Raw genomic sequence first — 17,256 nt, forward strand, 5'->3', positions numbered from 1 at the left:
TGAAGATGATGATGCTGAAGGTGATTGTGAAGATGATGATGCTGAAGGTGATGATTATGATGAAAGTGATGATGATGATGAATGTGATGATGATGAAGGTGATTATGATGATGATGAAGGTGATGATGATGATGATAAAGGTGGTTGTGAAGATGGTGATGATGAAGTGATGATGATGATTATGAAGGTAATGATGAAGGTGACAATGATGATGATGATGAAGGCGATGATGATGATGAAGGTGATGATGACGATGAAGGTGATGGTGTCAAACCAAATGGAAGATGAACTTTTTACTGTCAAGATAAATTTTCTGAAATGTGTCCTTTCTGACGTCTTCAGGACAGATTGAGTTCATTTTTGTTTCCATCTGTAATTCCTTCTAGATTTTTAAATTGTGATGAAGGGTTGACCTTACGTTAAATTTAAGGTCAAAGTTTGGGTTAAGACGTCAGGCTGAGAGGAAATGATTGTAACACAAACGTGTCAGCATCGTCTCTGCTGTCTTCTTGTGCCTGCAGGGTCTGGGCGTGCTCAGTTCGTCTGATCGCAGCGCTCTGAAGCGTCGCATCAAAGACGTCCAAAGTGCAGTAGAGAAGGAGAGAAAAGCTCTGGACAAACTGGAGAAACAGAAGGAAAAACAGAGGAGGAAAGACCAGGACCAGCGCAGGAACTGAGGTCCACCACCAGAAGGAGACAGAGGGAAGGACACTGGAAGCTTCGACAAGACAAACTGTGTCATCCTGGAAAACCTGGAATTCTTTTATGCAGATTCCAGACAAGGAAAAGGACAGACATTGACAACATCGTAGAAATGAGACACAGAGAAACAAGTTCTGCAGAAACATGAAACGTTATTAAAGCATACAAACTTTTTAGAACGAGTCGTTATTTTAACATTTGTTGTTATGGAAGCCCTGAAAGGGACAAAAACAGGAATTCATTTTTCTGTTTCAGATGACGGATTTGTTCATGTCAACAACATAATCTAACAATTAAAAATATTTATGATTCAGATCCCAGAGATCCTGACAGATAAATCTTCCAATTGTTTTCATCAATCAGACAGATTATTGATCAAAATAATATCTGATGTTTGAAGTTTGATCTCTTGTTATGTCAGTGTTTTGATCTTTAGGGCTTCTGCAGTTTCAAAAGTGGGCCCATTTGTTTTCATTAGACAGGTTCTGACTCGGGGCGGCACGGTGGCGCAGTTGGGAGGGTTGCTGCTTCTCAGCAAGAATATGGTCGGATCAAATTCTGGCTCGGGGACCTTTCTGGGTGGAGTTTGCATGTTCTCTCCGTGCTATGTGGGTTTTCTCCACGTACCCTGTTTTTTTTCCCCACAGACCAAAAACATGCATGTTAGGCTCTGAAGCCGTCGACTTTGACCACTCTAAGGGACTTTAAAGATCAACACAGACATGATCCTGTTTCTATCACAGGTCCCTACTGACCACCACCTTGATGATGTGCCTCAAACATACGCACATGCAAGAATATGTGCGCACCCTTGTATATAAATACAATGATTTATGAGCGTATTCCAGGTTGATTTAAGGAATTACTTTGAGGGATAAATAACTGAAAGTTTTTAAGTGAATTTCCAGCAACCAACACTCCAAACAAACACAGCGACGTAAGTGTCATAATGGATTTATTTTATCAAAACAAAGATCAATGATGCAGAAAACAACTTGCACAGCCCAGAGACAAATTCTGAAAGGTTCTGAACAGGCACAGAGGTACCGGACAGGGTGTTTACAACGCTTAGTGGGCCATGGCTGGAGGATCGACACAGGGAATACATATAGACCAGGGTTAATGAAAAGAGCGGCTACAACTGACTGGGAGAAGGTGAAGATAGGTGTGGTGAGCTGACTGAAGGGGCAGAAACTGACTGCGAAAATGTTCTGGGATGATGAACGGACAAAAACTGACTAATGGTCCCGAAGAAACATAGAACAATATCCATAAATAACCAATGGGAAATCATTGCATGTTCAGGTTTCCCTGTTGCTTCTTCTTGATGCTGACTGATTCTTGCTAAACGTTGCAAGTTCTTGTCTAAGATTTTTTTTTAAAGATTTTGTGCTTGGCAATGGGGGACACATCAAACCCTCCCACCAATTGCTCTAGATAACTACTTTTGTGTGCTAAAGTTATGCTAATGTATGCTATATCTGACAAACTAGCATCTATAATCAGAGCGTTAAACAGTGTGGATGACACCACTGCACAGACTCTGTAGACACCCTCCTAATGAGCTGATAGGAGCTAAATATAAAATCTGAGCTATAGTCTTCAGCTCTTTGATAATTCATCAGTTTTTTCCACTTCTTTATGGTCGGCTCACAGTGAAAACAGACTAAACTCGGTTTTTAACACTTCTGTCCTGAGACACTCCAGTTCTGCTGGGCGAATCTCAAAAAGTTCACAAGTAAGATGAGATGTCTTCACTTTAAAGTCTGGGTCCATCCCAGATCATCCTTCCAAATGGGCATTATCCCCTAAAATCAATATACACTGGTCTAGCTTCAGATATTCAATTGTTGTTTTTTTTTTTCCAGGAGGACCCGTACCAGAGTGGTCTTCATCATTCTGAAGGAGTCAAAAGCTCAGATGATAGGACAAAATTAATAAAACTTGCGATGGAAAATTGTTCAAATCAAACCATTCTAAAGTGGTTAAGAGAAACTTCAGGGTCCTTCAGCTTCATCAGACTAGTGGATATGTTTCGTTTCCTGAAAAGACACATCGATGAGGAAGCGAAAAAGGATCACAGTGACACTGCTGACATCACCTTTGTATGTCATGGATCTATTAGAGACTTCATGATTCCAGCCAGCTGTTTGCTGCCTCTGTCCTCCATCAGAGATGTTCATTCAACCTTTATTTAGACAGGTAAATCCCACTGAGCCTCGAGGACTCATTTACAAGAAAGACCTGAATGTGGTCCTCTATTCTCCTTCGAACTGTGTAACCTGGGGTTTAGCATATGGTATCGCCACAGGACGAACGAAGCCACTGCACAGTTTGCACCAAAAAAGACAGCTATGAATTTCTTGATGCAAAACATCGACCCATGAAACCACCAGACCACTGGAACTCCATGAAGAAAGCTGGAGATCAGATGGTCCCCATCATCACAATTAGTCCTCTTCAACCAGATGATGGCGTGGGGAAGAAATTTTAATTTCTCACCATGAAATATGGCTTCCAGGAAGAAACCGGATCGTTATCTCGTTCATCTTCCCCGGAGATGAAGAGCATCCCGTTGTCAGTGGTCACTTTAGCCCTGTCTCTTGTTCTCCTCCAGTCCAGGCTTAAAGCCACAGTGCATCACAGTGTCTGTTTGGGGGACAGATCTGTTGGACAAAAGTTGGACAGGAAGTACCTGGAGAAGCAGTTTGCCTGCACTGTCTACAGAACCAGACTGAAATGTTAATCAGATATGTTCAGTCAATCCAACACAGACTGCTCTGTCTCATAAAACTTAACAACAAAACCCACAAGAACTGTAATTAGAACTCAGTCTTATTTTATTTTCCAGATGTTATAACACAACAAAGTACCCTGACGACTCAGTAGTCTACCTGCAGCCCCTTTTAAACACAAGTAACTCCTAGTTGTTTTCAGTTTTAAAAACTAAAAACAGTTACGTTAATTTTTTTCCTCATCCAGGTTTGATTTATCCAGCACTGGCCCAGTTCCACTGTTAAATAATGTTGGGTGTCATCAGCAGAAAGCTGGTATTATCAGCATAAAGTTTGGGGTCAATAGCATAAAGATGAGTGTCATCAGCGTAAAGTTTGATGTCATTAGTGTAAAGTTGGGTGTGGTTTGTGTAATGTTGGAGTACATCACAAAAATGTTGGGGGGGATCAGTGTAGTTTGGGGTCATTAGCATAAAGTTAGGGATCAACTTTGCTTGAAGGGGAGTATAGGATTGATCTGGTCCCCCGGTCTGTCCTTAGAGAACTTTTTAGTGATTGGCATTTTATAATGTTCTGTCTGTGAATATTTTGTATGGCACCCTATGAGTGCTTAGTGCATATTTAGTTGATGTTTTTCTTAGTTCATATCTTAGATGTTATTACTGTTTTTCTTATACATTTTATTGTTAGATGTAACTGGGACCCTGTGTACATAATTTCGCTCCACCACATGTACCACATGAGGTGCGAATGACAATAAAGAATCTCTGACTCTGACTCTGAAGATGACTTTTGTTGTAAACTGGCATAAAGTGAATTGAACTGAACCCTAAGGAACGCCAGAACCGAGTCTTAAATGTGTGAAACATTATTTAAATGATCAGTCAAAACAGCGCCGCTGGTCCTGATGATGTGTTCAAGTGTCTGTAATAAGAAGTTTGGTCAGTGAAGTCAAATACTGGATCAGAAATCCAACAACTGAGAGGAAACTCAGGGTGATGAGCAGATGGATGATCTGACGCCCCAAGGAGAAAATGGTCTAGAGCCAGAGCCTGAGAGTGATGCATTTTAAGAACTTACAATAGTTTTAAACTGTCAGATTTAATAATATCTGGATTTATTTGAATTCTTAAACTAGTAATAGTTGTCCCTCATTTTCACAGTCAGCAGTCAGTTGAATTATTTAGCTTATAATATCAGGCATAGAGTTATTCATGAGGTCATAATAATCATAACCAAGAATCAGTTCCACCAAATGAATCCATTTTATAAACAGTTATAAGACCTCTCAAGGTCTTAAAGTCATACATTCTCTCCAGAACATGCATCTACCTCTCTAGGCTCTCTTCCGCCTGCTCCCTACTCTCACTACAGATCACAGTATCATCTGCAAACATCTACGGGGACACCTGCCTGACCTCATGACTTCATCAAATAAAATTAAAAAAACAGTTTCAAACCGTCAAATTGAATCAAACATTTGGATTCATGGGATTCTTGATTGCATTTGCTCCGCCTCCTCCGTAGCCAGGACAACGAGGTATTTAAAAGTTTAGGGTGTAGGTTCAATGATTTATTGGATTTATTGTTTCAGCTAGATCCTAAACCCCAGTTTACTGTTCAGACTGACTGAATGTCTCATTTAGAAGGATAAACTTTTTGACATTGTTATATTTTATTTCTGCTCAAAAAGCTATGAATAAACTTTTTCAATGACTTGTCAGTCGGCGAATTAAGAAATGTTAAAAATCTACAAAACTTTTTTCTTCTCAAACTTTAATAACAATGATCTACAACATATTCTCCTAATGTTTGATTTTCTCAGATAATATTAGCTTCAACTTTCACTTTTAACATGTCCATGTCCATGAACATGGACCCAACCCTGCAAACAGTCCTTAAGTGGGCCTGAGCCTGGGCTCAACCCACATCCCTCGGGTCACATGATTTCTGATAAATCCGCAGCTGCAGGAACTTGGCTCTTATCTGCAGCTGAACAACCACCCAGCAGCAGTTCAGACCCGGACAGTTGTTTGACTAAACCCCTCGGCTGGACTTCAGAACAACAAGCTCCACATATCAGACAGAAACCTTGCAGCTGCTTAGGTTCTGTTCAGACGGTGAGTAAAACCTGCAGGAACATTGCTGCTCCCAGAGTCTGATCTGCTTGGAACAGGCTTTTGTGAGTTTTTGGTTCCTGATGTTTTCTGTCAGTTTGTTCTAGTTAAACAATAAATCAGTTGATTTTCACAAATCAGGCTGCAGGACTTCTGTTAGCTGTCTTTTTTTTTTTTTTTTTTTCTTTCACTTTCTGCCTCCAAGAAACCAGAACCAGTCGGGTCATTGTTTGTCCTGCTGGGTGAACTTGTTCAAGTTTATTTCCTGTTTGATGTTTAGGAAACTGTAGGTAGGGTCTGGTTCTGAAGAGCTTTTTAAGCCTTGGCTCAGAAAAAGCCAAGCTGAGTTTTGTTTGAAGATCTGGTTCTGGACAGTGGGCTGAATAACATGATCTGAATCCCAGTGGAAGTTTTTCATTTAGTGTTTAATAAAGTCAGGTTGGATTTGTCATGTTCTAACAGCTACAGAGGATCGGGGTGTTTTTCTGTCCTGATAACAGAACCTTTGAGACAGTTCTGATTTCATGTGAAACTGTAACATTACAAACCTCAGGCAGTACTTTTCCAGCCATGTCCATCTACACCTGTCTGCTGTTTAATCCGTCACAGCTGCAGCCACTCCTAATCAGTATAGTCCTTAAGCTTCACCTCTTCAGTCTGTCATTGTTTGTGTTTTACACCATGTCCTCATGTCTCCTTGTGCTTGCTCCAAAGTATTTGTAATTTTGCTGCCATGGCAGCTTTTGTTTTGATTTTTTAAATAAAATCTTTACGTTTATTTAAACTCCTCGTCAGTCTGCACTCAAAAGTATTCATCCCTATAATGGTGACCGTTCCATTCACCGCCAGTGCAGGGTGGAGGTCTGGGGTAGTAGTTTTCCCCAAAAGTAGGCGGAGCCACTGCACAGAGGCTGCCAAGTACCCGATGTGTTTCGTGTTAAACATTGATATTTTGTTTGGCCAAGACTTACCAACAGATTTACCGTTTTCTCACGGTAACCGTCATTTTCTCTGTGTACAGACTGGATATATTGAAGTCCTCGGTACTGCATCAGCCACTCACCCAGCTGTACCTCTGATTGGCTTTTTGGGCTTAACTTTTAACCAATAATCATTCCTCATGAGTCTTGCGTCACCTGGTTCCTTACAGGTGATCCAATCAGAAGCAGTGTAGGGCAAGACATGATTTCCTATTTTCAACTGATGTCCTCTGGGTAATGTAGTTTAAGATTTGGCTATAGCTTAGTTTGTGACACCTTGTATTGGCAGGTTTATACAGTGACAATATGCTAAAGATGAAACTTTAGAAGACCTGGTACTGCATACCTGTGAGTACTGGCCCACTTTGAGCACTGCTTGATTGGAAGGAGTTATAACTTCCCATGCTCCAAGATCTTGTTAAAATTTTTAAAATTTTTCCACTCCTCAAACATCGTCAGTAACTGTTTTCGGTCCTTGTTGCAGGTGTGCTGTTATCTCCCTCTAATCCCATCATGGATGATGCCGACATTCTCAAGAAAATCTTCAAGTGGCTGGAGCTGCAGAAACAATGTGCAAGAAAGTTTAACACTCTGGCTGATGAGCTGGAAGAAACCATGAAGACTGCTAATGTCACCAAGGTTGTAGGCAGCTCGGTGTCTGTAGGGGGCGCTACAGCAATGACAGTGGCAGGATTGCTGACCGCTGTGACAGGCGGAGCTGCTCTGCCAGTTCTGGCTGCAGTTGGAGCAGTTGGAGCGTTGGCATCAGGAACTAGTCTGCTCACTAGTGTTGGCTCTGAGGCCATCGTTGCCAGCAAATCAAAGAATGCCATGGAGGAAGCCAAAAAAATTGTTGCTGAGCTCCAGAAACTGGAGAAAGAAATCCAAGATCTCATAAAGTCTTTGAAACCGGGAGCAGATGGAGGACAACCTTCAGGTTCCTGTGATGATGATGATGGTGATGCTAACATCATGGAGCAGCTCCTGAGATCAGAGGCCAAACGACAAGGACTTGACTTGTCTCACTCTGTCAAGTTACATCAAATGTGTGGTTTGCCAAAAGCAAACGTGTCCAGGAAGATCATAGCAAATAACGCTCTGTTAGCAGCAAGCATGACGGTGATTCTACAGGTTCTGTTGCTGGCGGCTAAAGAAGGAGGCAAAAAGGTGGCAAAGTCTGTGGGGAAAAGGGCCGCGTCAAAAGCAGCCGGATGTGTGAGTACCGTCAGCAGAAACAGCAGGGGCGCTGTTTGGTCCCTCAGGTTTCACAGAAGTAAAATCTGTTAAATGAACAAGATTAAAGTACAGAGAAGTTGGCATAAGGTTTAGTTTCTTGGAAACTCACTTTCAATTTGAAAAACGTCTGAGCTTTATTTTGAAACTCCAAGTCAAAATCTCTTTCTGATATTTTTTTTGCGTTTTTAAGCCCTAATTTCTGAAGAGGCTTTTATTCTCTTTTATTTCAAAATTTAATCAAAACAAACACAAAAAATGTGGGGGTGGCCATTGTGTAAAAGTAGAAGAGAAGCCTGCTGTTTAATATAGAATTCACTGACTCACAATCTGCTGAGTTACTGGTTGCTATGGGGATTCCCACCTTTTTTGGAAGCCAAAGGGGGAGGGGCAACACAAGCATAACTTGGAAAATGTAGAAAATAGGTCAGGTAAGCCTCAGATAAACGGTTTCTATTTACAAACCGGATTCCAAAAATGTTGGGACACTAAACAAATTGTGAATAAAAACTGAATGCAATGATGTGGAGGTGCCAACATCTAATATTTTATTCAGAATAGAACACATGACAGATCAAAAGTTTAAACTGAGAGAATGTAACATTTTAAAGGAAAAATATGTTGATTTAAAATTTCAGTGTCAACAAATCCCAAAAAAGTTGGGACAAGTAGCAATAAGTGGCTGGAAAAAGGAAATTGTGCATATAACGAACATCTGGAAGACCAATTAACACTAATTAGGTCAATTGACAACATGACTGGGTATAAAAAGAGCTTCTCAGAGTGTCATTGTCTCTCAGAAGCCAAGATGGTAAGAGGATCACCAATTCCACCATTGTTGCGCAGAAAGATAGTGCAGCAATACCAGGATGGTGTTACCCAGCGTAAAATAGAAAAGACTCTTAAGTTATCATCATCAACCGTGCATAACATCATCAAAAGATTCAGAGAATCTGGAACAATCGCTGAGTCAAGGCCGTAAAACTCTACTGGATGCTCGTGATCTCCGGGCCCTTTAACGTCACTGCACCTCAAACAGGAATGCCACTGTCAAGGAAATAACAGAATGGGCTCAGGAATACTTCCAGAAAGCATTGTCAGTGAACACAATCCACCGTGCCATCCGCCGTTGCCAGCTGAAACTCTACAGTGCAAAGAGGAAACCATTTCTAAGCAAGCTCCACAAGCTCAGACGTTTGCACTGGGCCAGGGGTCATTTAAAATGGAGAATGGCAAAATGGAAGACTGTTCTGTGGTCAGATGAGTCACGATTTGAAGTTCTTTATGGAACACTGAGATGCCATGTCATCCGGACCAGAGAGGACAAGGATAACCCAAGTTGTTATCAACGCTCCATTCAGAAGCCTGCATCACTGATGGTATGGGGTTGCATGAACGCTTGTGGCATGGGCAGCTTGCATGTCTGGAAAGGCACCATTAATGCAGAGAACTATGTTCAGGTTCTAGAACAACATATGCTCCCCATCTAGATGTCATCTCTTTCAGGGAAGACCCTGCATTTTTCAACACGATAATGCCAGACCACATTCTGCAGCAATCACAACATCATGGCTACGTAGAAGGATCCGGGTACTGAAATGGCCAGCCGGCAGTCCAGATCTTTCACCTATAGAGAACATTTGGCGCATCATAAAGAGGAAGGTGCGACAAAGAAGGCCCAAGACGATTGAACATTTAGGCCTGTATTAGACATAAATGGGAGAGCATTCCTATTTCTAAACTTGAGAAACTGGTCTCCTCTGTCCCCAGACGTCTGTTGAGTGTTGTAAGAAGAAGGGGGGATGCCACACAGTGGTAAAAATGGACTTGTCCCAACTTTTTTGGGATTTGTTGACGCCATGAAATTTGGAAACAACAGATTTTTCCCTCAAAATGATACATTCTCTCAGTTTAAACTGTTGATCTGTGATTTGTGTTCTATTCTGAATAAAATATTAGATGTTGGCACCTCCACATCATTGCATTCAGTTTTTATTCACAATTTGTTTAGTGTCCCAACTTTTTTGGAATCCGGTTTGTAAAACAATTAGTTGGATAAAAACGGATCTTAAACCATGAGCAGCAGATGGCCATATGAAGGTGATTTTATTTTAATGCTTGTTAAAGTTTTATTTTTGAGATATGACAAGGTAAAAGGTTCATAGACGATGACCCCAACCTGACTAGCGATGATGTTAGTCAAATGTCATCATTTAACCGCTGGCTGTCCATTTGATGTCCTGAAAACAGCATGGGCTTCATGGATAACTGGAGTGCTTTTTGGAGAAAATGTGGTCTGATGCCAAGAGATGGCATCCATTCCACTTTGGATGGAGCCGCTCTTCTTTCTAGAAATTTGTCTGATTTTTGTTTGTCCTCCAAATTATTGACAACCCAGGGTTCAGTCCAGGAAGCAGGGTTGTAGTCCTCCACACCTCTCTGCTGCTTCTTCTCTGTTACCCATCCACTCTTCCATTGAAACGGTGCCACCCACAACTCAAGTTAAATAAACCAAAAATCAGCTCTAAAATTATAAATCATAAGTTTTATTAAGATAAACAGTTACTTTACCAGATCAAAAGAATAAAATCATTAAATGTGGTTTACTGAACATCAGATCTGTTTCCTCTAAATCCCTGTTAGTTAATGATCTGATAACTGATCATCATATTGATTTATTCTGTCTGACAGAAACCTGGCTACAACAGGAAGATTTTGTTAGTATAAATGAATCCACTCCCCCCAAATATTTAAATTTTCACGTTCCTAGAACAACAGGTTGAGGTGGAGGAGGAGCTTCTATTTTTCAGTCAGGATTGTGTGAGATCTCAAGACATAAATACCTGCAGTGTCCCCTCAATGTGGACCAAATTTGGCAAAAGAGCCTTTTCATACTCTGCTCCTGCAACCTGGAACACCTTACAAAAAGATGAAGCTGTTGGCAATGACCTCTCTAATCAACTATTAAGTTCAATACAAAAATCAATGCAGACATGTTCTTGTTTTTTGTATTTTACACTGTTTCATTGTGTAGTTTGTCTTTATTTCATTTTATATCACTACTTTTATTTACTTTTCATTTTATATGCTTTTGTATAACTGTTTTATTTTTGTGTGTGTACCTTATATGTTTTTTTTGTTAAAACAGGTCTCTCTTGAAAATGAGTCCTTGTGACTCAATGAGACTAATCTGTAGAAATAAAGGTTGAATGGATAAAAACAATATTAATTAATGCTAACCAATTATTGGTTATAATTATTTTTGAGTTGCTGTCCCTCAGTCTTTCACATCCAAAATGAAAATCAGAAAAGCCACTTTTGCTGCTTGTTATATATTGTCCACCAGGCCCTTATTCTCAATTTTTGTCTGAATTCTCTGATTTTTGTCTTATTATTGAATAATAATAATAGACATACTAATGCAGGGGTCCCCAAACTTTTTCCTGTGAGGGCCACATAACTTTTCCCTTCTCTGGTGGAGGGCCGGAGTCAGTTTGTAACAGAAAAAGTGTGACGATTGCAGGAGTGCCTAAACGTAAAAATTTATTGTTTTCCAGAAAGCACAATCAAATAACCCTCTCTGGGTTCTTCACAGAACAAAATTCAGGAAGTAAATAACACTATTTATGAAATGGATGATTTCAAATTCATGTAGATGTTGAAAGTGATAGCTTAAGCATAGCACACATCTACCGATTCTCATCATCGCACTCGACCTGGATCTGACTTATGGCATAGTGATTAAGGACTTAGTAATACATCCTCAAAACCCTGTTCTGTCTGACCATTTTTTTAAATAACCTTTTGAGTTTACATTAAATGTCTACAGTCACAGAGTAAATTTCACTTTAGCAGGTGCTTATCTGAAAATGCTGTAAGCAAATTTAAAGATTCCCTTCCATCGTTTTCCTCTGTCTTGCAGAGTGATGCATCAAAGAGCAGTGACTTAGATCATCTGGATGATAATTTTACAACTTCAATGCGAACTTCACTCGATAAAGCTGCTCCGCTGAAAAAGAAAGTAATCTATCAGAGGAAACCGGCTCCTTGGTTCAATTCTGAGTTACATATTTAAAACAGACATCTAGAAAGCTGGAAAGAAAATGGCGCTCCACTAACATTAAATAATTTTATTTAACTCTGAGAGAGAGACTGCTAACATATAAGCAAGCTCTCTGTAGCTATATACAATTAAAATCACTGAATCCTTGAATATATTGTATTTTATATCTGCATTATTATAGCTTTATATTCATATTTAATTGATGAGAATAAAAATAACCCCCGTTTTCTGTTCAGTACCATATCTAGACTAATGAAACGTTCCATTTCTGTTGAGCCATGGATCCCTACAGCTATAAGCAGTGAAGACTTCATGAAATTCTTTATAAATAAAAGTATTTCAACTAGAGAGAAAATTCAAACCATCCTTCCTAGTATCGCCTCTGGTTCTGTGTCCGATGAGGCAACTTTAGCAATGTCACCATAACCTGATTTATGTTTGGACTGTTTTTGTCCTGTTGAGCTCTCTGAATCGTCAAAAATAATAGCTTCATCCAAACCATCTACATGTCTGCTAGATCCCACACCAACCAGACTGTTTAAAGAGGTATTTCTCTCAATTAATGTCCACATTTTGGATCTGTTTAATTTGTCTTTAATGAATGTTTATGTACCAGAGTACTTAAAGGTTCCTGTCATTAAACCTTTACTTAAGAAACCTGATGTTGATTCAAGAAATCTGGCCAATTATAGACTTGTATCTAATCTAACATTCATCTCAAACCTTGAGAAAATAGTTGCAGGTCAGTTGTGTGAACATCTGAACAGAAACAATCTGAGGAGTTTCAGTCAGGGTTTATAACTCATCATAGCACAGGAACCTTTATTTATTTATTTATCATTATTCATTAACCGTTATTTAACCAGGAAAATCTCATTGCGATCACGGATCTCTTTTGCAAGGGAGGCCTGGGCCTGAATCAACCTAACATGCATGTTTTTGGTCTGTGGGAGGAAACCGGAGAACCAGGAGAAAACCCACACAAGCACGAGAAGAACATGCAAACTCAGAAAGACCCCAGGTTCAACTGGGGATTGAACCCAGGACCTCCTTGTTGTGAGGCAACAGTGCTAACCACTGAGCTGTCGTGCTGCACTTCTGAATCTTGATATCATAAATTGCACTGTGGTGTTTTGTCTTGTGTTCAGGTTGCCGGAGGAGCCGTTGGACTTCTGTTCTCAGTTCCTGAACTGGTTTCTGACTGTCAAAACCTGGACAACTACGAGACTGAAGCCAGTAAGGCCCTGAGAAAGAATGCTGAAGCTGTACAGACCGCTGCTAAGGAGGTGGAAGAAGAGCTGCAGAAAATAAGGTATGAAGTACTGTAAGCAAGAGTTACGGGGAATAATGGAAACGATAAATTATGTGGTTCAAACTGCTATGGAATCAAAAACTGGAACAGGTTAAGGTTCTTCCATTGAGCAGATGAAAGTGGTTAAAGTGTAAATATTAAAATGTTTTCTTTAAATTTGTGTTTCAGAGAGGCTCTACTGAAGTTAGCTCGGATTAAATTGATTATTGAGAAGGAAAACCGAAGCAGTGATGAGAAGAGAGAGCTGATTGAGTACGTGATCAAGATCACTTCGGACAAAGTTGTTCGAGAGTGGCTGAGGGAACACCAAGAGTCTGAACACTTCTTCAAACTCCTAGACCTCTACAAATTCATCAAAAAGAAGGTTGATGAGGAAGAAGAGAAGAAGAAGAAGAGGAGGGAACAAAGGAAGAAGATCGATCTGATCTTTGTGGCTCATGGAGAAATTAATAACTTTGTGATTCCTGCCAGATTTTTGTTGCCGCTGCCCTCCATCGCAGATGTGATCCTGTATTCTCCATGGAACTGCCTCCTTGCTGCTAATGCTGCCTACGGGATCGCTACGGGACTCATCGAGCCTCGCCACAGGATGTTTATCTGTGCAAACCCAGAATATTGTCCTTGCAATAATTTCCACCCCGCGCCCTTCCCCCTGCCGAACCACTGGAACTCCATGAGGGTCTCTGGAAGTCAGGCTATTCCTGTAATTATGGTGAGTCCGGTTGGAAAAACTGGAGATCCTGCATTCACCGCCTTTACGGCTCTAGAGACCATGTTTGGTCAACCGGGAGCTGACCGCTACGTCATCCCGTACCTGGCCCCGTTGATCGGCACGGTCCCGTTCTTCGTAGTCACTTTGGCCTTATCCTTGGTGCTCCTCTTCTCCAACTACGAAGCCACAGTCCACCTGGCTGCCTGTCTGGGTAAATCCTCTTCTAGAACCAGTCTGGATGAAGGCTACTTGATGCAGCAGTACTGCTACACCGTGGACCACACCACAATGGCAGTTACAGACTCGGACGGCATCACAAACCCGCTGTTGTTCAACATGCTGAAGGCCGTCTTTGAGTAGATGGTTCTGGGTTTCAGTGGCTGAGTTGGCATCTTGAATATAAACCAGTTTAGTTTTCTGAACCACATGAACAAAGTTTAGAGCTTGATGCTTCCTTCTCAGTATTTATTCTTTCTTGTCACAGTCTGTGTGACTCTGGTCAAAACGATCCGTGGAAAGACTGCGTTGCTGGTGGAAACAAAAGGGAAACCTTCCAATGGCTCTTCTCAGAAGAGGACCAGAGGAGTCCGGGGTCCATACGAGATCTCATTGGAGTGCAGCAGAACTGAAGGCATGGATAAACCCAGAAAACAGCAAAGCTGCTTCAGATGTTGGGTTTTGACCTTTTCATTGACTACAACCCAGCCTCTTAAAACTGTGGAAACGATAAATTCACATCTATGCTCCTGAACGTTTCTTTGGAAAACATCGTACTTCCAGGAGTTCAAAGAGCGCGTCGGATTAAATGATGTCCTTCTGATCCATGTATAGTCTAAGAACTTGGAAAACTAAAACCCAAGGAAACATTTTTGCTACAAAATGTTTAAAGTTTTGTTACAGACTGTGAAAACCAATTCATCATTGTCAGAAACATGGACTGAACCATTTCTTACGTTTGAAGGTGGAACTCCAAACACAGAAATGGATCAGTCTGTACTTTTTTTTTTTTTTTTTTGGTCAGACCATTGAGCAGGTCCTTGTTAAACTCAGAACTTCAGTATTTATTTCTAATGCAATTAAAAACCACCTCCTGTTGTAAGTTATAAAAATTCAAAACTCCCCCAAAGTCAAACGTTATTTTTAGTTCAGTGTTTTCATTGAAGTTCAGTGTTACCACCAGTGTTACTCTTCATTGTTCTGTAAATATTTGTCTTCATATTATTATTCAAATAAATTCATGAATCATTCTCCTGTTTTGAGTCTTTATTGTTTCAAACTCAGGTTGTTCTATATGGGGTGCCATTTGTAAAAATTCACTGTCAAATTAACAGCAATATTTTGGTTTATTTAGCCTTTCATAAGAAAAAAAACGTTTTTTTTAATTTCAGTCATATTTTCACCATGTTAATTATACATTTATAAATGTCATAGTTCCAAACTAAATATTTAATTCACAAGCTAAATATTTAGTTTACAAACTAAATACTTGCAAGTTAAATATTTAGTTAGTAAACTAAATATTTAAGTGTAAATTAAATATTTAATTTCCCAGCTAAATATTTAATTTCCAAGCTAAACATTTAATTTCCAAACTAAACATTTAAACTAAATATTTAATTTGCTAACTAAACATTTAGGTGGCAAGCTAAATATTTAGGTGAGAGTTAAATATTTAGTTATAAAATTAAACATTTCATTTTCATCTTTAAATCACTTCTTGGTTTGCTGCCTTCATACATCTCTTCCTACATGTCTCTGCGTGAGTGCAGCTACAGCGTGCGCTCTCAGGACATCATTACCTGCAGTGTTCCCTCAGTGAGGACTGAACTTGGCAAAAGGTCCTTCTCCTACTCCGCTCCTGTTTCCTGGAATATCTTACAAAGACCTGAAGCTCTCGACCTTGACCTCTCTAAGTGGCTTTAACAGACATGTTCCTGTTTTTAGTTTTCTAAATTTGCCTTATAATCTAGCTGGTTTTTGTTACTTTTTTGGCCATCTTATTTGTAAAAAAAAAAATAAAAAAAATTATATGCCTTTTTATGGCTGTTGTCGCCGTTGTCCACTGTTTTCATCACTCTTTGTTGAAATCAGGTCTCTCTTGTAAATGAGTCCTTGAGGCTCAATGGGATTTACCTGTCTAAATAAAGGTTGAATGAAAATTTATTTTGGAAAATAAATGTTTAGTTTGGAAATTAAATGTTTAGCTTGGACAATAAATATTTAGCTTGTAAATTAAATACTTAGTTTGGATCTATGACATTTATAAATGTATGAATAACATGGTGAAAATATGACTTTGAAATTAAAAAAACAAATTTTTTTCTTATGAAAGGCTAAATAAAACAAAATATTGCTGTTAATTTTTGACTGAGTAACTTTACAAACGGCACCCCATAGTTCTGCAGCTCAGGACACAAACATCCTGTTTCCCACATTGACGACTGTTTGCCCTGATTTTTGTTTCCAAAGTGATGAATAAACCAGCAGGAACCGACAGAACCAGAAGAAAGTTTTACAAGTAAACCTGCTGATCCCAGAAACGGGTGCCTCTAATAAAAACTGTAACTTTTGGTGTGGGGGTGGCTGTTGGTGAACCTTCCTGTCATTTCATCTGAGCGGCAGACAGAATCCTCCAGCCTGAATTTTTTCTACTTCAATGATTTTTGTTTCAGCTGATGAAACGTTCAGTTTAAACTGAACTTGTAAAAAAGTTTTAACTCCAGTCTGAATGTTTCCAGAATCATCCAAACTCTGCTGCTGTGACTTTTAGAAATCAGAAACCAAACACAGCTCCAGTCTTGTTTCTCTTGTTGCCTTTGTCCTTTGGATGATGGATGGATGGATGAATTATGTATAGATGTATGGATGTATGGATGATGGATGTATGAACGATGGATGATGGATGGATGATGGATGGATGATAGATGGATGGATGATGGATGTATGATGGATGTATGAATGATGGATGGATGGATGAATTATGTATAGATGTATGGATGTATGGATGATGGATGTATGAACGATAGATGGATGTATGGATGATGGCTGGATGGATGATGGATGGATGATAGATGGATGGATGATGGATGTATGAATGATGGATGGATGATGGATGTATGAATGATGGATGGATGGATAGATGGATGGATGTAAGGATGATGGATGCATTGATAATGGATGTATGGATGGATGATGGATGGATGGATGTATGGATGGATGGATGATGGATGGATGATGGATGGATGGATGATGGATGTATGAATGATGGATGGATGATGGATGTATGAATGATGGATGGATGGATGGATGATGGATGTATGAATGATGGATGGATGGATGAATTATGTATAGATGTATGGATGTATGGATGATGGATGGATGAATGGATGATGGATGGACAAA

The 17,256-nt window shown here is 39.8% G+C and overlaps 1 protein-coding gene and 1 long non-coding RNA gene across 2 annotated transcripts in view; both read left to right on the forward strand.

Annotated features, from left to right (window-relative positions):
* The window catches only part of samd14 (sterile alpha motif domain containing 14), a 5,798-nt gene extending 4,981 nt beyond the window's left edge, over positions 1-817 (forward strand). The window contains exon 10 of the mRNA XM_037688583.1: positions 522-817. Coding sequence (XP_037544511.1) covers positions 522-677 — 156 coding nt within the window. The 3' untranslated portion in view covers positions 678-817. The remainder of the gene's footprint in view (positions 1-521) is intronic.
* A 6,896-nt stretch (positions 818-7,713) lies between these two features.
* LOC119421279 lies at positions 7,714-13,375 on the forward strand. Its single transcript, XR_005187357.1, has 3 exons — positions 7,714-7,749; positions 12,979-13,142; positions 13,311-13,375. It is a non-coding gene; the product is annotated as an uncharacterized LOC119421279 (long non-coding RNA).
* The last annotated feature ends 3,881 nt before the right edge of the window (positions 13,376-17,256 follow it).

The sequence above is a fragment of the Nematolebias whitei genome, chromosome 15 (assembly GCF_014905685.2).
Source record: "Nematolebias whitei isolate Nwh7 chromosome 15, NemWhi1, whole genome shotgun sequence".
In the NCBI taxonomy this organism is placed as follows: Eukaryota; Metazoa; Chordata; class Actinopteri; order Cyprinodontiformes; family Rivulidae; genus Nematolebias; species Nematolebias whitei.